The sequence below is a fragment of the Scophthalmus maximus genome, chromosome 6 (genome assembly GCF_022379125.1).
Source record: "Scophthalmus maximus strain ysfricsl-2021 chromosome 6, ASM2237912v1, whole genome shotgun sequence".
NCBI classification, from domain to species: Eukaryota; Metazoa; Chordata; class Actinopteri; order Pleuronectiformes; family Scophthalmidae; genus Scophthalmus; species Scophthalmus maximus.
Window position 1 is genome coordinate 19,217,379 of NC_061520.1, and position 15,256 is coordinate 19,232,634.

The following is a 15,256-nucleotide window of genomic DNA, read 5'->3' on the forward strand; positions in this document are numbered from 1 at the left end:
GCTGTGTAACATTTTAGATGCAACAGTTACTAAGCATTATTAGATTACTAAATTTTATCAATAATTTGTTTACCTGACGAGTATTTGTGGTGTCGACTAGCGGGGCTAGCAACGTTTATTTGTTTCGCCTGTCCTAATCACGCTCATCCCTACTGGTGAAACCCCAAAAGATTTAAAATGTGATTGATTAACAGAAAAACAGATCAGCTCCATTAAACCTCTCTACTGTCAGCAGATTGTAAAATGGTTAGGCCGCCATATTTTTTACAGCTACAAAAGTTATGAAGTTGTTTAATAATAAAACACATATGAACTCCCACTCAAATTTTTTACGAGTGCAGCTTTCTTCAGAATACTCCAATGAATCCATTCCATAGCCACTCTTGTTGAACCGAGTGCAAAAACTTAAGTGGATTTAACTCCATGTCAAATTCATAAAGTAAAGGCACATGATGGCCGTATGGCTAATAAGAGAGAGAGAGAGAGAGAGAGCGAGAGAAGAGGATTATCGCTATCTTGTCAAAATGAAAAGTCGAGGTGTGAACATTTACATAAAGAGTAAATTGCGATTACATATTATCCTTAAACTTCAGGAAAACTGTCAGCGCAGATACAATTCCCAGCACCCAAACTATTTTGTCACTGTAACTGAACAAAAACCGACCAATATGAAAGGTGGCAGAGTTGCTCACATGAATGTCACGTCAACCCGCGACACTTTAACATCCGTGACTGATGCGAGCGGAGGAGGGAGAAGATGGACAACAGTGACCTCTTAATTAAGACTCGGGCCTTTTCCCGTCCTTGCTAATTAGTCACCGCTTGTCTAATTAAGATTCCATCAGTGAGTCTTCACATTTTTACTCACTGTACTGCTTAAATGAACCCCCGTACAGTAAAAGATGATGGTGTGTGGCCTCTTTTGTCTGTGAAAGAATGAGGAAAGAGTCTCTCCGTTGCACGCGTACTGGCTCTCAAGTGCTCGGATGCATGCTGCCCTTTTTGGTACACACTATGACACACAAAAGCCCAAAGTGGGACGGCGTAACGGTGCCACCACGGCTGTCGAAGCAGCGAAACTGTCTCTGAGCTGAGCTGTTGGCTGTGTGCAACCACTTACACTTGGTACAAGTGGCCTACTGATCAGTTCAACTATCAAGAAAACAGTATGGCGTGCCATGTGCCCAAACCATGTTACTCTGTTCACAGGATGAGAAGGATCCCTTAGAAGAATTCTATTCTGTTATGAAGCACCTACAGCTTGATATAATCAAGGCTGCACCTACTCACTAGTTACTGGACTATTCCTTTGGTAGAAATTAACATACAGTATTATGCATCATTTTGTTTTAATTAGTGTATAATCCCAAAAAACTAAGAATCGCTATGGGGTTTTTTTAGCTGAGGATGGGCACTTCCAATATCTACATAGGTTGCAGGTCCTCTTCCACAGAGTCCACCATGTTGCCTCGCTATACTTCTACAGAGGCCCGGACCAGACAAACCAAACACTGGCTCTAAAAGGGGGGCCTAGCACCTTTTTTAGGTTACCTGAAGGCCACCATAGGTTTTCATAGACGCTTGGAAACGGAGGGGGAAATATGGGGAGGGTTTAATGGTGTCAAAAACTGGATACGGCCGACCTTTTTTACGTTCATCATTTTTTAATCTCGTCATATTCCTCACTACTGATGCAATGCAAGTTGGACTCTGAACCTGTCATCATGAAAAATGTTCCCATAAAATCCAACCCATCCAAGCGTCTACACCTGACGGGACCGGCAAAACCGGAAACTGGGCCAACTCAACCAGAAAAGTTGAAGAGGCATGAAACTCCTGGAAACAATGGCGGTTTAATGTAGGTGGAACGACAGTTGATTGAGTCATGCAGTGAGTGTCTAGCTTTAGGGGACACAAAAGAAGAGCTGATGCGCCATGCTGATGCGCCATGCGTCATGACACAACCATAACTCCCTAAATACTAAGAGATGAACAAGGCCATTTGGAGTCCTGAAGACTTCCAGCAAACTATCGGATACGGCACACATGCTTTTTCGATCAAGGCTGCTTTACTGATGATCACCGTCACACAGGCTGATGTATCCAGATCGAAGAACTGCAGGCGTCTTCATTACTGTGCCCTGCCGTGTGGCTTAAACACATAACTGCCAGGTATTGCTTTATAGGCTACAGGTAGACGGTTTTATCACCCTCAAGTCAAACACTTGAACCGCTAAACTGCACCACTCCCCTTAAAAGAGATTGGCCAAACAAAGTTTGGTCACCAATGAGGCCAAGAAGCATTTACAATCACATTGAGGTTTTTCCCGATAACACGTTCACTGTGTAGTATTTCCATGGGGAACTGAATGATACTGTATTACAGAGTACATTAGCGGCATGTTGATTAAGGGAAGTTTACACACGGGCAAATTCGACCAAAGACATTATGCAAAAAATGCTAAATATTTGCCAGAAACATTTGGTGTTAAAAGTTAAACATACCCATTTGATCATACAAACAATGAAGCATATAAATCTAACTCTTACTTGTTTAAGAATCTGCCACTGTTGTCACTGGGAAGTGCACATGTACTGTGAAAGAGTGCAAGTGTAGCCGCCGTAAGAAATAGCGACTAAGTTAAGCGAGCAGCAAGTTAGTAGAACACTTCCCACAAGCACACAATAAGCAAAACTTCAATGTGTCAATGAACATTGCTTAACTGTATTGTCCTGATATCACTCAGTATTATTTCTTTTACCCATAAGCCACCACGCTCTCCCTCACGGTGACTACCATCCACATAAAGCCGTCTTCAATGCTTGGCCACACACCGTCATCCATAACTGCCGTGAGGTGACCTGTTGGGCGATTCTTTTCATTCGGAGACTTAAGCAGGAAAAAGAGCAGGGCGGGGGAACTCCGTCACAAAAAAGGCTGCCCCTTAATAAGACCCGCCGCAATTCCTCCCGTTTTCAAAGCGACAATGAGTGTGGTTGATAATGGATGAAGACTTGAGTGGCGAGGGATAACGAGGGCAGACAAGATGAATAGAGCGAGGAAAGACGAGGAGGAGGAGGAGGAATAAGGCAGTGTGGCTCAGCGAGGCATTGTTGTAGCCATAAAATTGCCACTGGAAGAAGACCCTGGGAGTTTGGGACTTTGGGAGTGTGTGTGTTCGCGTGTGGCTGTGTGGTGTGTGTCTTACTGCCGCGGACAAACAGACACACTGTGTCTAAATCCTCTTAGTCAGGGATAGACTGCACGCTAAAGCTGTGGATACTCCTACAACTGTAGGCCTCAACTGGAACGTAATCAAAGGTGAAGAAAAGGAGGAAGCAGACAGGCGAAGAGAGGCCTTTATATATCGAGGAGCCGGGGAGATAAGGTGTACCACAACTGGAGAGAGATAAGAAGCTGACGATTGCTCTAACGACAACAAACTACCTCCATGTAAGCTTCTAGGTGCCTTTGTACTATCTTGTACCACAAGAAGTCAAATATGCAGCACAGTCATATTGCAGGAGCGTGAGGTGGAGTTAAAAAATGCACCAGCACTTCATTCCGTGACTTTGTGCTCGAGCACAGTCCCTGCTGGTTTTAAAAAGAACCGGGGCACGCGAGTGTGGCGTGTCTCAGCGGTCATTCAGAATCCATAGAACTATAGTTATACAAGTAAGTCGCCAATTAAACCTCCATGCGAACCGGTAACTAAGCTGGAAGTCGGTCTATTTTCTACCCACAGACATTGAAAGCAGTGGCTTCAGTCCGCTGCCGGCTTAGTTTAGCAAGGCTTGAGCGGAGACAATTGAGTGTGACACAAATCAGGGATGCACCTGATGCGACTGGTCTGATCGGTATCAGCGACACTGATCCTATTGAGCAGATTGGGCGATGGCCACAATGTGACCGATCAACATTAAATACAGCTTATTTGTCAGAGTCATTATAATATTCAGTACTTCCACGGTTTCATCTGTTCAGTCACAACAGGCTGCTGACTTGGTGTTTTTAGTGCCCGATGTTGCCGTACATAAAAACAACTCAAAGGAGTTTCACACCTTGAGATGAGGTACTTGGATCATACACCGGCCCGTACTAGTTAGTAGTTGTAGTAATTTCTACTTTAACGGGATGAGGCCTGTAGCATCCCATTACTTCTGCTGTAGTGACCACAGTTGAACAGTGATATAGTTACTGTATACAACATGTATTATCTCAAAGGGGAGGATTTAGCACTAAGTTACTCATTTTTTGTAAGTACTTGAAGAACTAGGCACATTTTCAGGACATCAATGGAGGAAAGAGCCTTTGATTTAGACGTTCACCTGCTCCGAGGTTGGAGGCAAAATTTCACGACGACGATCGGCGTCGACTCCGAGCCGGAGGATTATGATAACCAGGTAGTCAGAAGGACATTTCAACGGATTTTTCAGCTCATCCAACAACTCTGGCTAGGTGAGCGGTTACTTTGGGTACTGAACCGACGCAGCTTACGGCTCTGGTTTCACTGAGTGTTCTGACACGCGCGAGAGACTCATCATTTCATGGTGTGACAGACGGGGAGGAGAAGCAAAGCGTGGTTAAATGATGCTACAAATCCCTCAAGGACTGACCACTGAGAGGAGACAGTGTTGACAGATTGCCTTTCAACGGGTTCTTAAATGTGGCGGAAGGGGTCTCCAGGGGAAATTTGTCATTGATCTCTTCACCTACTTTCCTCAGTAACATCTAAAACAGCTACTGTACTAAAGGAACCGCTGCCTCGATTTACAGTGTGGGCTCAACTATAACCTAACGAAGTTCCTCTTTGGTCCTGATGTTGCTCGGCGTTCAGGACTCTCTTCGGGAACTTTGGTCTGCTGCACATTCCTCTAATGTGCACTTACACAATCTGAGGACAGTGGAAAAGAGTCTTTAAAAAGGAACTGCCTGACTGCCTCCCCCGCCCGCCGCCCTAAACCAACCCCACTATCATAAATTCATCGGCCTTTCTCCTCCTCCGACAGTGTGTATTAACTGCAAGTGCCGAGTGTGACCAATTCCCATTCACACTCAACACGACGGCCTACTCTCGAGCTAATTGGGAAAAGAAAGGGCGATTCTCCAGCAAACAAGAGGAAGGGCTGCGCACGTGTGCATACGTACCTCTTTAAGTGGGATTACAAAGAGTGCCGCATTAGTGGGACGGCATTTCACAGTCTGTGGAGCCGGTAACGGAGTGTCCCTCCAGCGTGTTCAAACGCACGGCTTAAGCCGAGGACCGACGAAATATAAACACAAATTCAGCTCAAAGTAGCTTATACTGTACACATGTGACTACCATCTATCCCTCTTTCTCTCACACACACACACACACACACACACACACACACACTCGTAGATATAAACACACAGGCTGAAAATTAAAGCCAGAGATCTTTCCTCAAGCCAGGCTTTAAGGGAGGAAGTGAAGTCGTTCCACCGCTGTCAGAGAATACAAAGGTGGAAGAATGGTTGGCGCGAGGAGGGGTGTCCCACTTCCTGCTGAGAGAAAGGAAATAAACACTTCCATATGCAATCTCTGCCGGAAAAACCCGCACATCCAAGCGCAGAGGGCCGGAGTTAATGCGGACGCACAGTGTTGTAAATTTGAGCGGGCCCTGGTTAGCAACCTCGCAACAGCATATGGAGGGGAGAATCTTTTCTGCTTCGAGGAGATTTATAGCTGGCGAGGCCTCGTTCATCAAACCAGTTCTATAATATAATGCGGCCGAGGAAGAAATACACTCCACGGAAGCTGTGGCACTCCACTTCCCGATTGGTCTGGGAGAGAGCGACGGTTGTTGTTTTTTACGTGAAGAGGATTAAAATTTCTAGTGCGTGCGTGTGTGTGTGCGTGTGTGTGCGTGTGGTCACGTGCAGTGAATCCGGTTGACTCAGGCGACTCACACACAGCATGCCTCCTGCCTGGGGAAACCCATGAACTCTCGGCCACTGTGCCATTTTTTTCCATATCCAGATAACACACACTCATATACACACATCTGAGTAACACTGCATGTGATGGCCGTCACCGGCTCCACTCCCTGGCCCTGACATTTCCAATACACACCCAACCCCTGCAACTTGAACTACAATCCTACTCTTGTACTTAAAACATACTATTGCCCATCTTTCTGTCCACATGGAAAACACACACACACCCACTAACATGGACATGGACCCTGATTATTAACACGGCCAACATGTGTACTAAGACCGGAGCGAGAGCACGACACTAATCTGATCTCAATCTGAAACCTCTCTGCTGCGACTGTGTGTCCGCACTAAGCATGTGTTATCCACAGTGTCAGTCGGCAGCCGTTTTGAATATAGGGAGCAGTAGGTCATCTTCTTATGAAGATTACCCATAAAAAAGTTCCGGGGGGGGGGGGGGGTTAGCACATCGACAGGACTTATCAAAACGGGAATTTCTGTTTGCAAACAAAGCATGCTGTCTTTGTGATTATAGCAGTCTAATGTTCATTACGCACACATGCGTCGATCAGGCCGATGGGGAGTTGTCGAACATCAAACTGCATCGGGGCGGTCGGCTCACTGTGAAGGCCCTAAGAGTGCACGATTGTGTTTTTTATGTAATAGTCCCTCATTACATAGTCCAGTTAGTTTCCCAGAGCTTCTGCACAATCAATACACAGTGAAGTGGACTCGTCTCGTCTGGCCAAAGTGTGTGTGTGTGTTCTGAACTGTAAACGTGCGTGCGCGTGTGTGTGTGTCACCCAAAGCAAACATTATAATCTGGGCAGCAGCGCTGGTTACAGCCTCTTATCAACTCAGTCTGGAAGTGGCCCTCTGCTCACAGGGCTGAACACAGCGTTGCTGAAGGTCTCGACCTTACACTTTTCAACACGCCTCCTGAGTATCAGCGGGCCGAGGCCTCCTCGCTGTATCGCTCCACTCATCTCGCTTGATTAAAGTGAGGGAGCGACACAAGCAATGGGTAAAATTAGGTCACTTGGATTTTACAGATGGCCCTTGTTGCCAAGCATATTTTCCCAATTAAGGCTGATCAGGGAAGGAAATTCCCAGACAGCGTGAATTATTAAAGGCTCGAAATGGAATCTGATCATGTGACGCTGTACGACTCTGACACCCGACATCCCCAGATGGGTCCTGGAAGAGACAAGAAGAAGAAAAAAAGGCAGTCTGGGAGCCCGGAAACTTCTGATTGGCTCAAAGTGGGAGTTTCCTCCTATTGTTTAACGTCGATGCAGACAGTGTGGTGGGGTTCACAGTCAACTACTGTTGTTGATGATGATGTGTGTGAACTGGATTGTTTTAATCCTGAATTCACACAAAGTGAGACCAAAAACCTCTCGGTTTGCATGCTGCACAACAGGATTCCAGAAAGGTCAAATCCATCACGGTGCCAAGCGTTGATACATTTACTGCTGTTTTTTGTTTTTCCCCTGTAGCAAGAGTTTAATGAGAAAACACATGGAAACCAGAAATTAACTCAAGTGCCTGAGCACTTAAATATTCGTGTCAATTTTTTTGTTTCAATCTGGCTAATTCATTCTAATAGCAGCAGCTTCAAACTGAGCACCCTACACATTCACAGTTCATCCACACACGCACGTGTTTTGACCTCATCCGACCTCTTCTCAGGATGAGAACTTCGAATCGTCACAGTTGGAAAGGTAAGGGGTGCAAATAATGATGCCATGATGGCACTGATATTGTGCCATCATGGCTGCTGATCAAATGCTTCCGGGTCACTTCGAGAATTCGGAAATTTCCTAAGCCAATTTGACAAATCGACCGTACCCCCGCACCGGAACGCATTTAGATTGGAGGTCGGGGAAAACCGACACGGAATTATCAACTCCCGACTCGCAACGGAAGTCGGGAGTCGACTTCGGACCCTGCCAACGTCACATGATGACCGTGCCACCCACGGTCCACCTGAGCACATCAAATTAGCCAATAAGTGTGCTCCTACCTAATGAGGGATGTTAACACTATTTTCATGTACTTGCTTGAAAACAAATCATTTTATACATGTAGTATTTTGCTTTTTTTTAAAAAAAATTGGTGCCTCATCCTGCGCAGGCCCCGGTCAATATCGCCGCCGTCCTTGGAAGAGCTGCTGCTCTTTTGTCTGCCTCTCCAGAGGAAGTTAGTGTGGCACAGGCTGGCTCCGGGCATCCCCTCAGCGGTCTGCTCCGCCACGCTGGGAGCCTGTCAGAGCGGCTCAGTGTCAAACCGCCCCAAAGCCCCGCTGAGTCGAGCTGACCACGAACGAGCCGGAGCGGCCGCACCACTCTGAATGCCTGTCGCCATTACCTGATGTTCCCGTTCCTGTTGGGTGCGAGAGACAAACCGTTGCCGGTCCAGCCTGTTTTGAGGAGTTGACTGATACCAGACGGGGACCCAAGGGAAGGCCCAAGGCTGAGGCACGGTTCGCTGTAGTTTAGCTGATGATAAACTGGATGTACCATAACTAAATAATCACCCATCTATGTCATACGTGTCTGTCTTACTGGTGTCGCCTGGTGCTCATGCAGGGCCCAAGTAGGATTGCTCATTTCTACTAAAAGTAGAGGGGAGGGGAGGTTTTGATCATTTCCGCTGTTGGATGCCATTGGCTGTCACATTATTTGGAGAGAAAAAATTTAAACATATGAGCCATGTAAGAGGTCAGGTAAGGCCACGGAACAAAAGAGAAAAGCTGAATAAACACTGATTGTGAGCCTGCTATGTTGTTTCCATCTCCCTGCACCCGACTGGTGGCCTTTTCTCAGGGGGAGAAAAGGAACCACGGGCCAAGAGCCATTCAAATATCTGTCAATTTAACACACACACACACACACACACACCAGACACACACACACACACACACACACACAGGTATACAATGTCAGCGACCACTCCTCGGTGAGACAAACCTTTATTTCGTCTTTTATTTCTAATCTCAACCACCTAGAACTCCTCCCTGGAAGGAAATGACTATTTAAAAAGTGCTATTTCTATAAACCCTGGTGGTTAATTGTGAGTGTGTGCGTGTCGAACTGAGAGGACTTTCCTTCTGATACGATAAAGGGGGCTTGGAACTAAAGTGTACATCCATGTGACTTTTCCGCGAACTGCGCAACGGTGAAATGCCCAAAAAGGAGCCGGCGCGGTTCCGCGCGCGCGCGCGGCGCGGCCGCCTCTCCCAGTCCTTACCTTGCCTGACCGTCTTCAACCGGACGGGACCTTTGCAGTTCTGTATCAGCGTCCGCACGTCGTACAGGGGTAATCCCGAGATGGACAGGTTCTCCACCTCCAGCAGCAGTTCCCCGTCGTTTAACTTCCCACTCTGGTAAACCAACCGCGCGTCGCCGTTCACTTGGCCGATGTGGGCGAACTCGCCGTCCTCGGCGCCGCCGCGCAGCGGCACGTTCAGGTCGCCGCGTGCGTCCCTGGAGACGAGGCACTCGTTCACCCTGGAGGTCCAGTGGTTCTTCTTCGGCGGCGGTTTGGACATCGTGGGCAGCGTCGGAGCCGACACCCTCGGCCAGGCGGGGTCTCCCTCCACCGACGCGGTCACGGCGGCGATGCGTCGCAGAAAGTCGAGCCGTGTCCGAGCGAAGCGCAGCAAACTTTCTTCCTCTTCCTCAGAAGCATGAGCGCCTCCGACCGCGCACCCGTCCCGCCGCTCTCTCCCGGGGGCTGGTGGTGGTGCTGGTGGTGCTGGTGGTGGTGGTGGTGGTGGGGGGCGACGAATCAAGCCATTCCTGTTGAGGTCCTGAGGGTCACTGTGTCAACGCCGCTTTTCAATTGGAATCCTGCTTCATCGATGTCATGTTACATCCGCCACGGTCCGACTCGGGTCGCCTCTCCACTTCGCTCGGTGGCTCTTGTAAAGTGACTTTAACTAGTGTTTCTCCTCTGTGTCTTTCTTTTCCCTTCCACTGCCCGGCGGCTCGGTGTGAGAGGAGCCACAGACTTGCCCGGCGGCCGTCACCCTGCTCTCGGACCAGGTACCACGCTCCGGTGCGTCGAGCTGGATCTCGTTCCCACTCTGGCTCCGCCGCGGCGCTGGAAATGTGTTGCTGTTCGTGCTGCGTTCACGGGCTATCGGAAATATGGAGTTTCAGTTGTATACACGCGGAACCCCCCCTCCCCATCGCCAAAGTGGCCGAACTGTGTGCTATGATGTGGAAATATTTTAAACAATATTTTTTCTTGATCTCTGATATTGTAGAGTGTAAAGTGTTGATGATAGCATTTAAGTTTGCAGCAGATACCTTTGAGCAGTAAATGCGAGATTTATTATGGGCTAAAGTTTCTTACAATGGCAACATAGATGTTATTATAGCCCAGACAAGAAAAAAATAAAACAATTAAAGCATTCCAATACATATGTTAATCTTTATTTGTAAGTTGCAATTAAATCTGTCTGTGAATGGCTTACGTAAATGATTGCCAGGCATCCAGTCTACAAAGCAGCTGTTTTGGGGGGGTTTTGTGCAGTGAAAATAGAGAAACATTTAAATTAATATATATGCATAGTGTATGAATGGGTTAGATGTGCGTAGTTTAAACTGTGAGTATTCAATATGGTCGTGAGTTGGGACACTGGTGTTTTTGGCAGTCGGAAGGACGGAGCATACAACGTGCACGGGAAGGCAGCAATGTTACCTTTTCGCGCATGCGTACTCCTCAGAGCAGAAAGGGCAAACTTAGTTGAACCTTCTGCAACAAAGGGCTGATGGGGTTTTGTGTGTATTTCAGGGCTGATGGGGTTTTGTGTGTATTTCAATCAATTTAAACTCTTTAACTGAAATAACTATGTTATTGACATTTTCTAGTTGAATATTAAATAAATAGATACGTCTTTGACAGATATTCTAATTGCAAATATTTGCCTCTCTGTGGAGACTTGAGTCTGACACTTTGAGCCGATATGATTCTTACTGAAATGCTGATTGGGTAATGATCTGCAGTCAGTCTGGGTTCATACCTTGGTGTGATCCTTCCTGCCTTTCAGGTTAGACAGGAGGCACACCATGTTTCTATGTGTGGGGGGAAAACCTCCCAGCACTGCCCAGACACTCCCAAGTGTGTGTTTGTGCTGACGCAGACACGCCTGCAGAAATTGTTCGATCCTTTACACCCTATAGTCCTACTTTGTGATAAGATAAAAGAGGGGTGATGGTTTAGTCAAAAATTGCATGAGAGAAAAAGGAGAAACACAACAGATACACGACATAGGGGATAAAGACCCAGCTTGATCAGATGGGCCAGGCCTCTCACCTAGGGAACTGCAGATGAGCTTTTCCCAACCTAAAAATAACAGAACCAAAAGTACTCTTGGTCCCATGGGTGGAAAAAAAACATTGGCCTGGATGGAACCGGAAATAGTAAGTGAGCTTTTAAGCTAAAAACCTTACAAGTTTCCCCTTATCTCCACCCATTATCAGCAGCTCATACACGAAATTCATTATCAATATTTATTCATCCCCAATGCAGATTTCCTCCCGGGGAAATTCTCCTTGCAGGCAAAAGTGATGAACAATAAACATTGATACAGAAAAGTACTTAGCGCGAGACAAAGGCGTCATGAATCATGAATACCTTCATTCATCTGCACAGCACCATTAAACAGAACAGCACCAACGCTGCACTTCTGCACTATCCTATAAAAAATACATCAACCAGAGGTAAGCCATTAAATAGTACAAGAAACGAGACAGCGCATTTCCCTGCGGGAGTTGTGCTTAGGTGATGTGAACCTTCTGATGAAGGTTGAAACAACTACAGAGGGCGGTGACAGACAAAACCTGCCTCGTGCTTTTTCCCTTGTTCTGAGGCATCGCTCACCGTGCGGCAATCTAGACGACCGTTGGATGGATCGCCATGAAATGTGGTGCTGAACTATGATAGCTTTGATGATCCGCTGACTTTTCACTTTATCCAATAATTTGGATTTAAAATGCTTTCACACCTAAAGACATTTTCATCAGCCTCACCTCTACTTTGTTTGCATTTAACTCTTACTAGAGTGTTTATAAGTCAGCATGGGCCATGCTGAGTGTGTATTTCATCTGATTTTAAAATGTCTGGAAACTTGGGAGTGGGTGAATCATTCTCCTGCTGTGGGATCCGAACTCCTGTCTTGATTTGACTCAGCAGCAAATATCTATTTCCAGGCATTTTTCTGCTTAATGTAAACTTTATTTCCCAAGTAAGTAGTTATTTCCTTTTTTTTTTCCTTTTTTGATCCAGGGTACTTTCACTCAGAGGCAACCTCTCTTTTATCACATTCATACACGCACCTGGAGGCTGCCAAGTACAACCACAGACTGACCCACTGGCCACTGCTCAGCTCCAACGGAACAGTCGGGGTTAAGGGCCTTGCTCAAGGGTGAGGTGTTTTTTCACCTTTCCCACCCAGATTCAATTATGCTGGTTCGGTGACCGCAAGTGTGTGTGTGTGTGTGTGTGTGTGTGTGTGTGTGTGTGTGTGCGTGTGTGTGTGCGTGTGTGTGTGTGTGTGTGTGTGTGTGTGTGTGTGACCTACAGTGGGGCGGGCGTCACCCTGCTCCTCTGCCAGCTTCCCGTCACACAGTGTCACCCAAATCAGATCGACACACTGCCACTGGCCCCAAAATTTCTTATTCCCTTTCCTCCCATCCATCAGTCTGTGTTGCGTCAAGGTCTTCTTGTTGGCGTTTGCTGCCCTGCCGTACTGTTATTTTCTGCGTTTCACTCTCTCGCACACATTAACAAGAACAGATATTTGCACGCACGGGGGGGGGGGGGGGGGGGGGCGGGGGGGGGGGGGGGAATGTGCAAACAGGCGGATTCAAGATTCAAGATGATTATTTTCACGCCAGTTATACGAGCACGGTCGTGTGAAAGACTTCGGCTGGGAAGCTCCATTGAAATGAATAATTTCAGTAGCGAAAACACGGAAAATTATTTGCGTGTACTTCACAATGGCAGTCATTGCATTTACAATGTTTCCTTTTTTATGGCCATGCGTTACAGGTTATATTTCATATCCGGTGTCACACATGTAATATTTCATGGCACTGCAGGATATTAATCTCGCGCAACAAAGGCGCGTGTTGCTGTGTTTTCTAGAGGAGCCGCGTGGCAAAGTCAGGACCTCGTCACGTGGAGCTCTCATTAAAGCAGCTTTCACGTTATCACTTTCCGCCACCGGGCACGTCTGTGATGACAACATGCCGTATGTCATGTGGAGGACCTGGACGAGGACGGTTTGTTTATCATAAACTATTATTATCCAGCATTTGTATTTCACCCAGCCTGATGCGCCTGATGACACCGCTGACAAGTAATGGCAGAGTGAACCTCATGACCAACAGTAATGAAGTGGCCTTCAAATCTGACAGCAGCGCTCGGCTGACGCCGGTGCGACAGTCGCTCGGTCCTCCGCCATTAGAGGCTTTCATTATGTGCACAGTGAATGGCCCATCCGATGTTAGCACGCCAGTTGGCCCAGGCTACCATTCAACACTTCTCATTTTTTGTACGGGAAGTCAAACGCTTCCTTATCGGTACGTATTGTGGGTGATGACCAACAGTGCACAAGTACCTGTTACTTTTGCACGTGGGAGATTTTCAGAACACAATGCGATGAACTTGGTTCATGAGGTTATCTCGTCACAGGTACATGGCTCTTGTACTCAAGCATAGAATGCATTTCTGCATGAATTATGATAAAATACCGAAAACCACAGAATAACAGAGAGACACGTTCCAGGAGCAGGAGAAGAAAATATAAAGCCTCGGACTTAAATTACATAGGAATGTAAATAAAATATGGCAGATTTTAAATATTAAGTGACAACCATTTTCGGGTGCTAACAAATTGCTCTTGTGAATAAAAGAGTAAGAATGATGTTAAAATTAGAACTACTCTATCTGCCAGCCATCTTATATATAGGTGTATGACTAAAGTAGGCTGGCTATTTGTCTGTCTGGATCACAAAATTCAATACAATATACATAAATAATGTCTTGAAAAAAATAACTGTCATTAGGAAGAAAAACTAAAAAAGCAGAAAAAGGTGTTGAAAGAAAAGAAACGGAGGCAATGCTGCTTTCAATTAGCCACAGCTATTAGAGATGAAGAAACACAGAGGACTGTATAATGTGATGTGGTGCGACATCTGACCTTTCAACACATCCATCCGGGAAGGAGGCCCGTTCCTTTAATCCACAAGTCAAAGCTCCCTTCTGTTTGGAAACTTTTCCCTCTGACATTTCACATCTCAATCTTTAATGCGTCCGCTATCTTTGCAGGACTTTTTTGTATATCAAATGACATGAAGTGAACTCAATATGAATATTTAACCAAAACTCCACATTTCCTTTTAATTCTTCGGAACCCTAATTCACCGCAGCCGCAAAACCAAAACTTCTTTCAAGTTTTTTTTTGGGGCACATCTGTGCCGCCTCGTGCTTTGACGAATGCGATCGGACTGTTGTGAGCTGCCGTTGCACCATCCCCTACATCAAGTGTGTTCTGATGGACGAAATCCCAACACATGCATCTGCCTAATCCTATATGCAACCTGCAGGCCACACACGGCCTCATATTATGTGTGGCGTGACATCGTATTGATGCAGCGTTTTGCACATCTGAAAGGCAGCGTTCTGCATCATTCATAAGTCATTAAAACCACATGAACCTTTTATTTCCCGAGGCCCGCTGGTGCATCGTGGCACAAGTCCCCGGGTGGCTCCCCGCAGCGGCTCGCAAACGAGTTGTGCTCGTGTCACGTTCGCCGACCCGCGACCTATCCGCACTCATCGCTCAGCACAGGCTGTGTAAATGAGGAGGGTCATTTTTCTGCTTTGGATGTCACTTTAATCTACTTTACCTCTCTGCCCTGATAATGCCTCGTTCATCATAATATCCACAAAGCGTTAGAGAGAGAGAGAGAGAGAGAGAGATCCTTCTTTTAACCAAAGCGCTGCTGCAAAGCTCAGTGTTGCCGTGGAAGATTAAGAATGAATGGCTCGGCACGAAAAAGGCCATAAGATTATGTGACTGTGCTGCGGAGAGCTGTCATATCACAGCCAATGACGAGGGGAGGGGGCTCATAACAGGGTCTAATGAGGCACTTGGTATGGTTGGACCCTTTGCAGTAAGCTCGACTGTGCTAAAACGTCCCTCAGAGTGAACATTAAATCAGTATTTAAATCTGATTCAGGAGTCCCAAAACCCCTTTAACTGAGGGCCAGGACAGGAAC

At 46.6% G+C, this 15,256-nt stretch overlaps 1 protein-coding gene across 11 annotated transcripts in view; it reads right to left on the reverse strand.

The window, feature by feature from the left end:
• magi1b (membrane associated guanylate kinase, WW and PDZ domain containing 1b) overlaps positions 1-10,080 on the reverse strand; it is a 132,995-nt gene extending 122,915 nt beyond the window's left edge. For 8 of the 11 annotated variants that reach the window (XM_035631383.2, XM_035631378.2, XM_035631382.2 and 5 more), the window contains exon 1: positions 9,212-10,078. In XM_035631383.2, the coding sequence (XP_035487276.2) occupies positions 9,212-9,512 (301 nt within the window). In that variant the 5' untranslated portion in view covers positions 9,513-10,078. Of the gene's footprint in view, positions 1-9,211 lie in introns of all 11 variants that reach the window. The other 3 variants (XR_007030846.1, XM_035631386.2, XM_035631385.2) reach the window with 1 other exon arrangement.
• Positions 10,081-15,256: the final 5,176 nt, after the last annotated feature.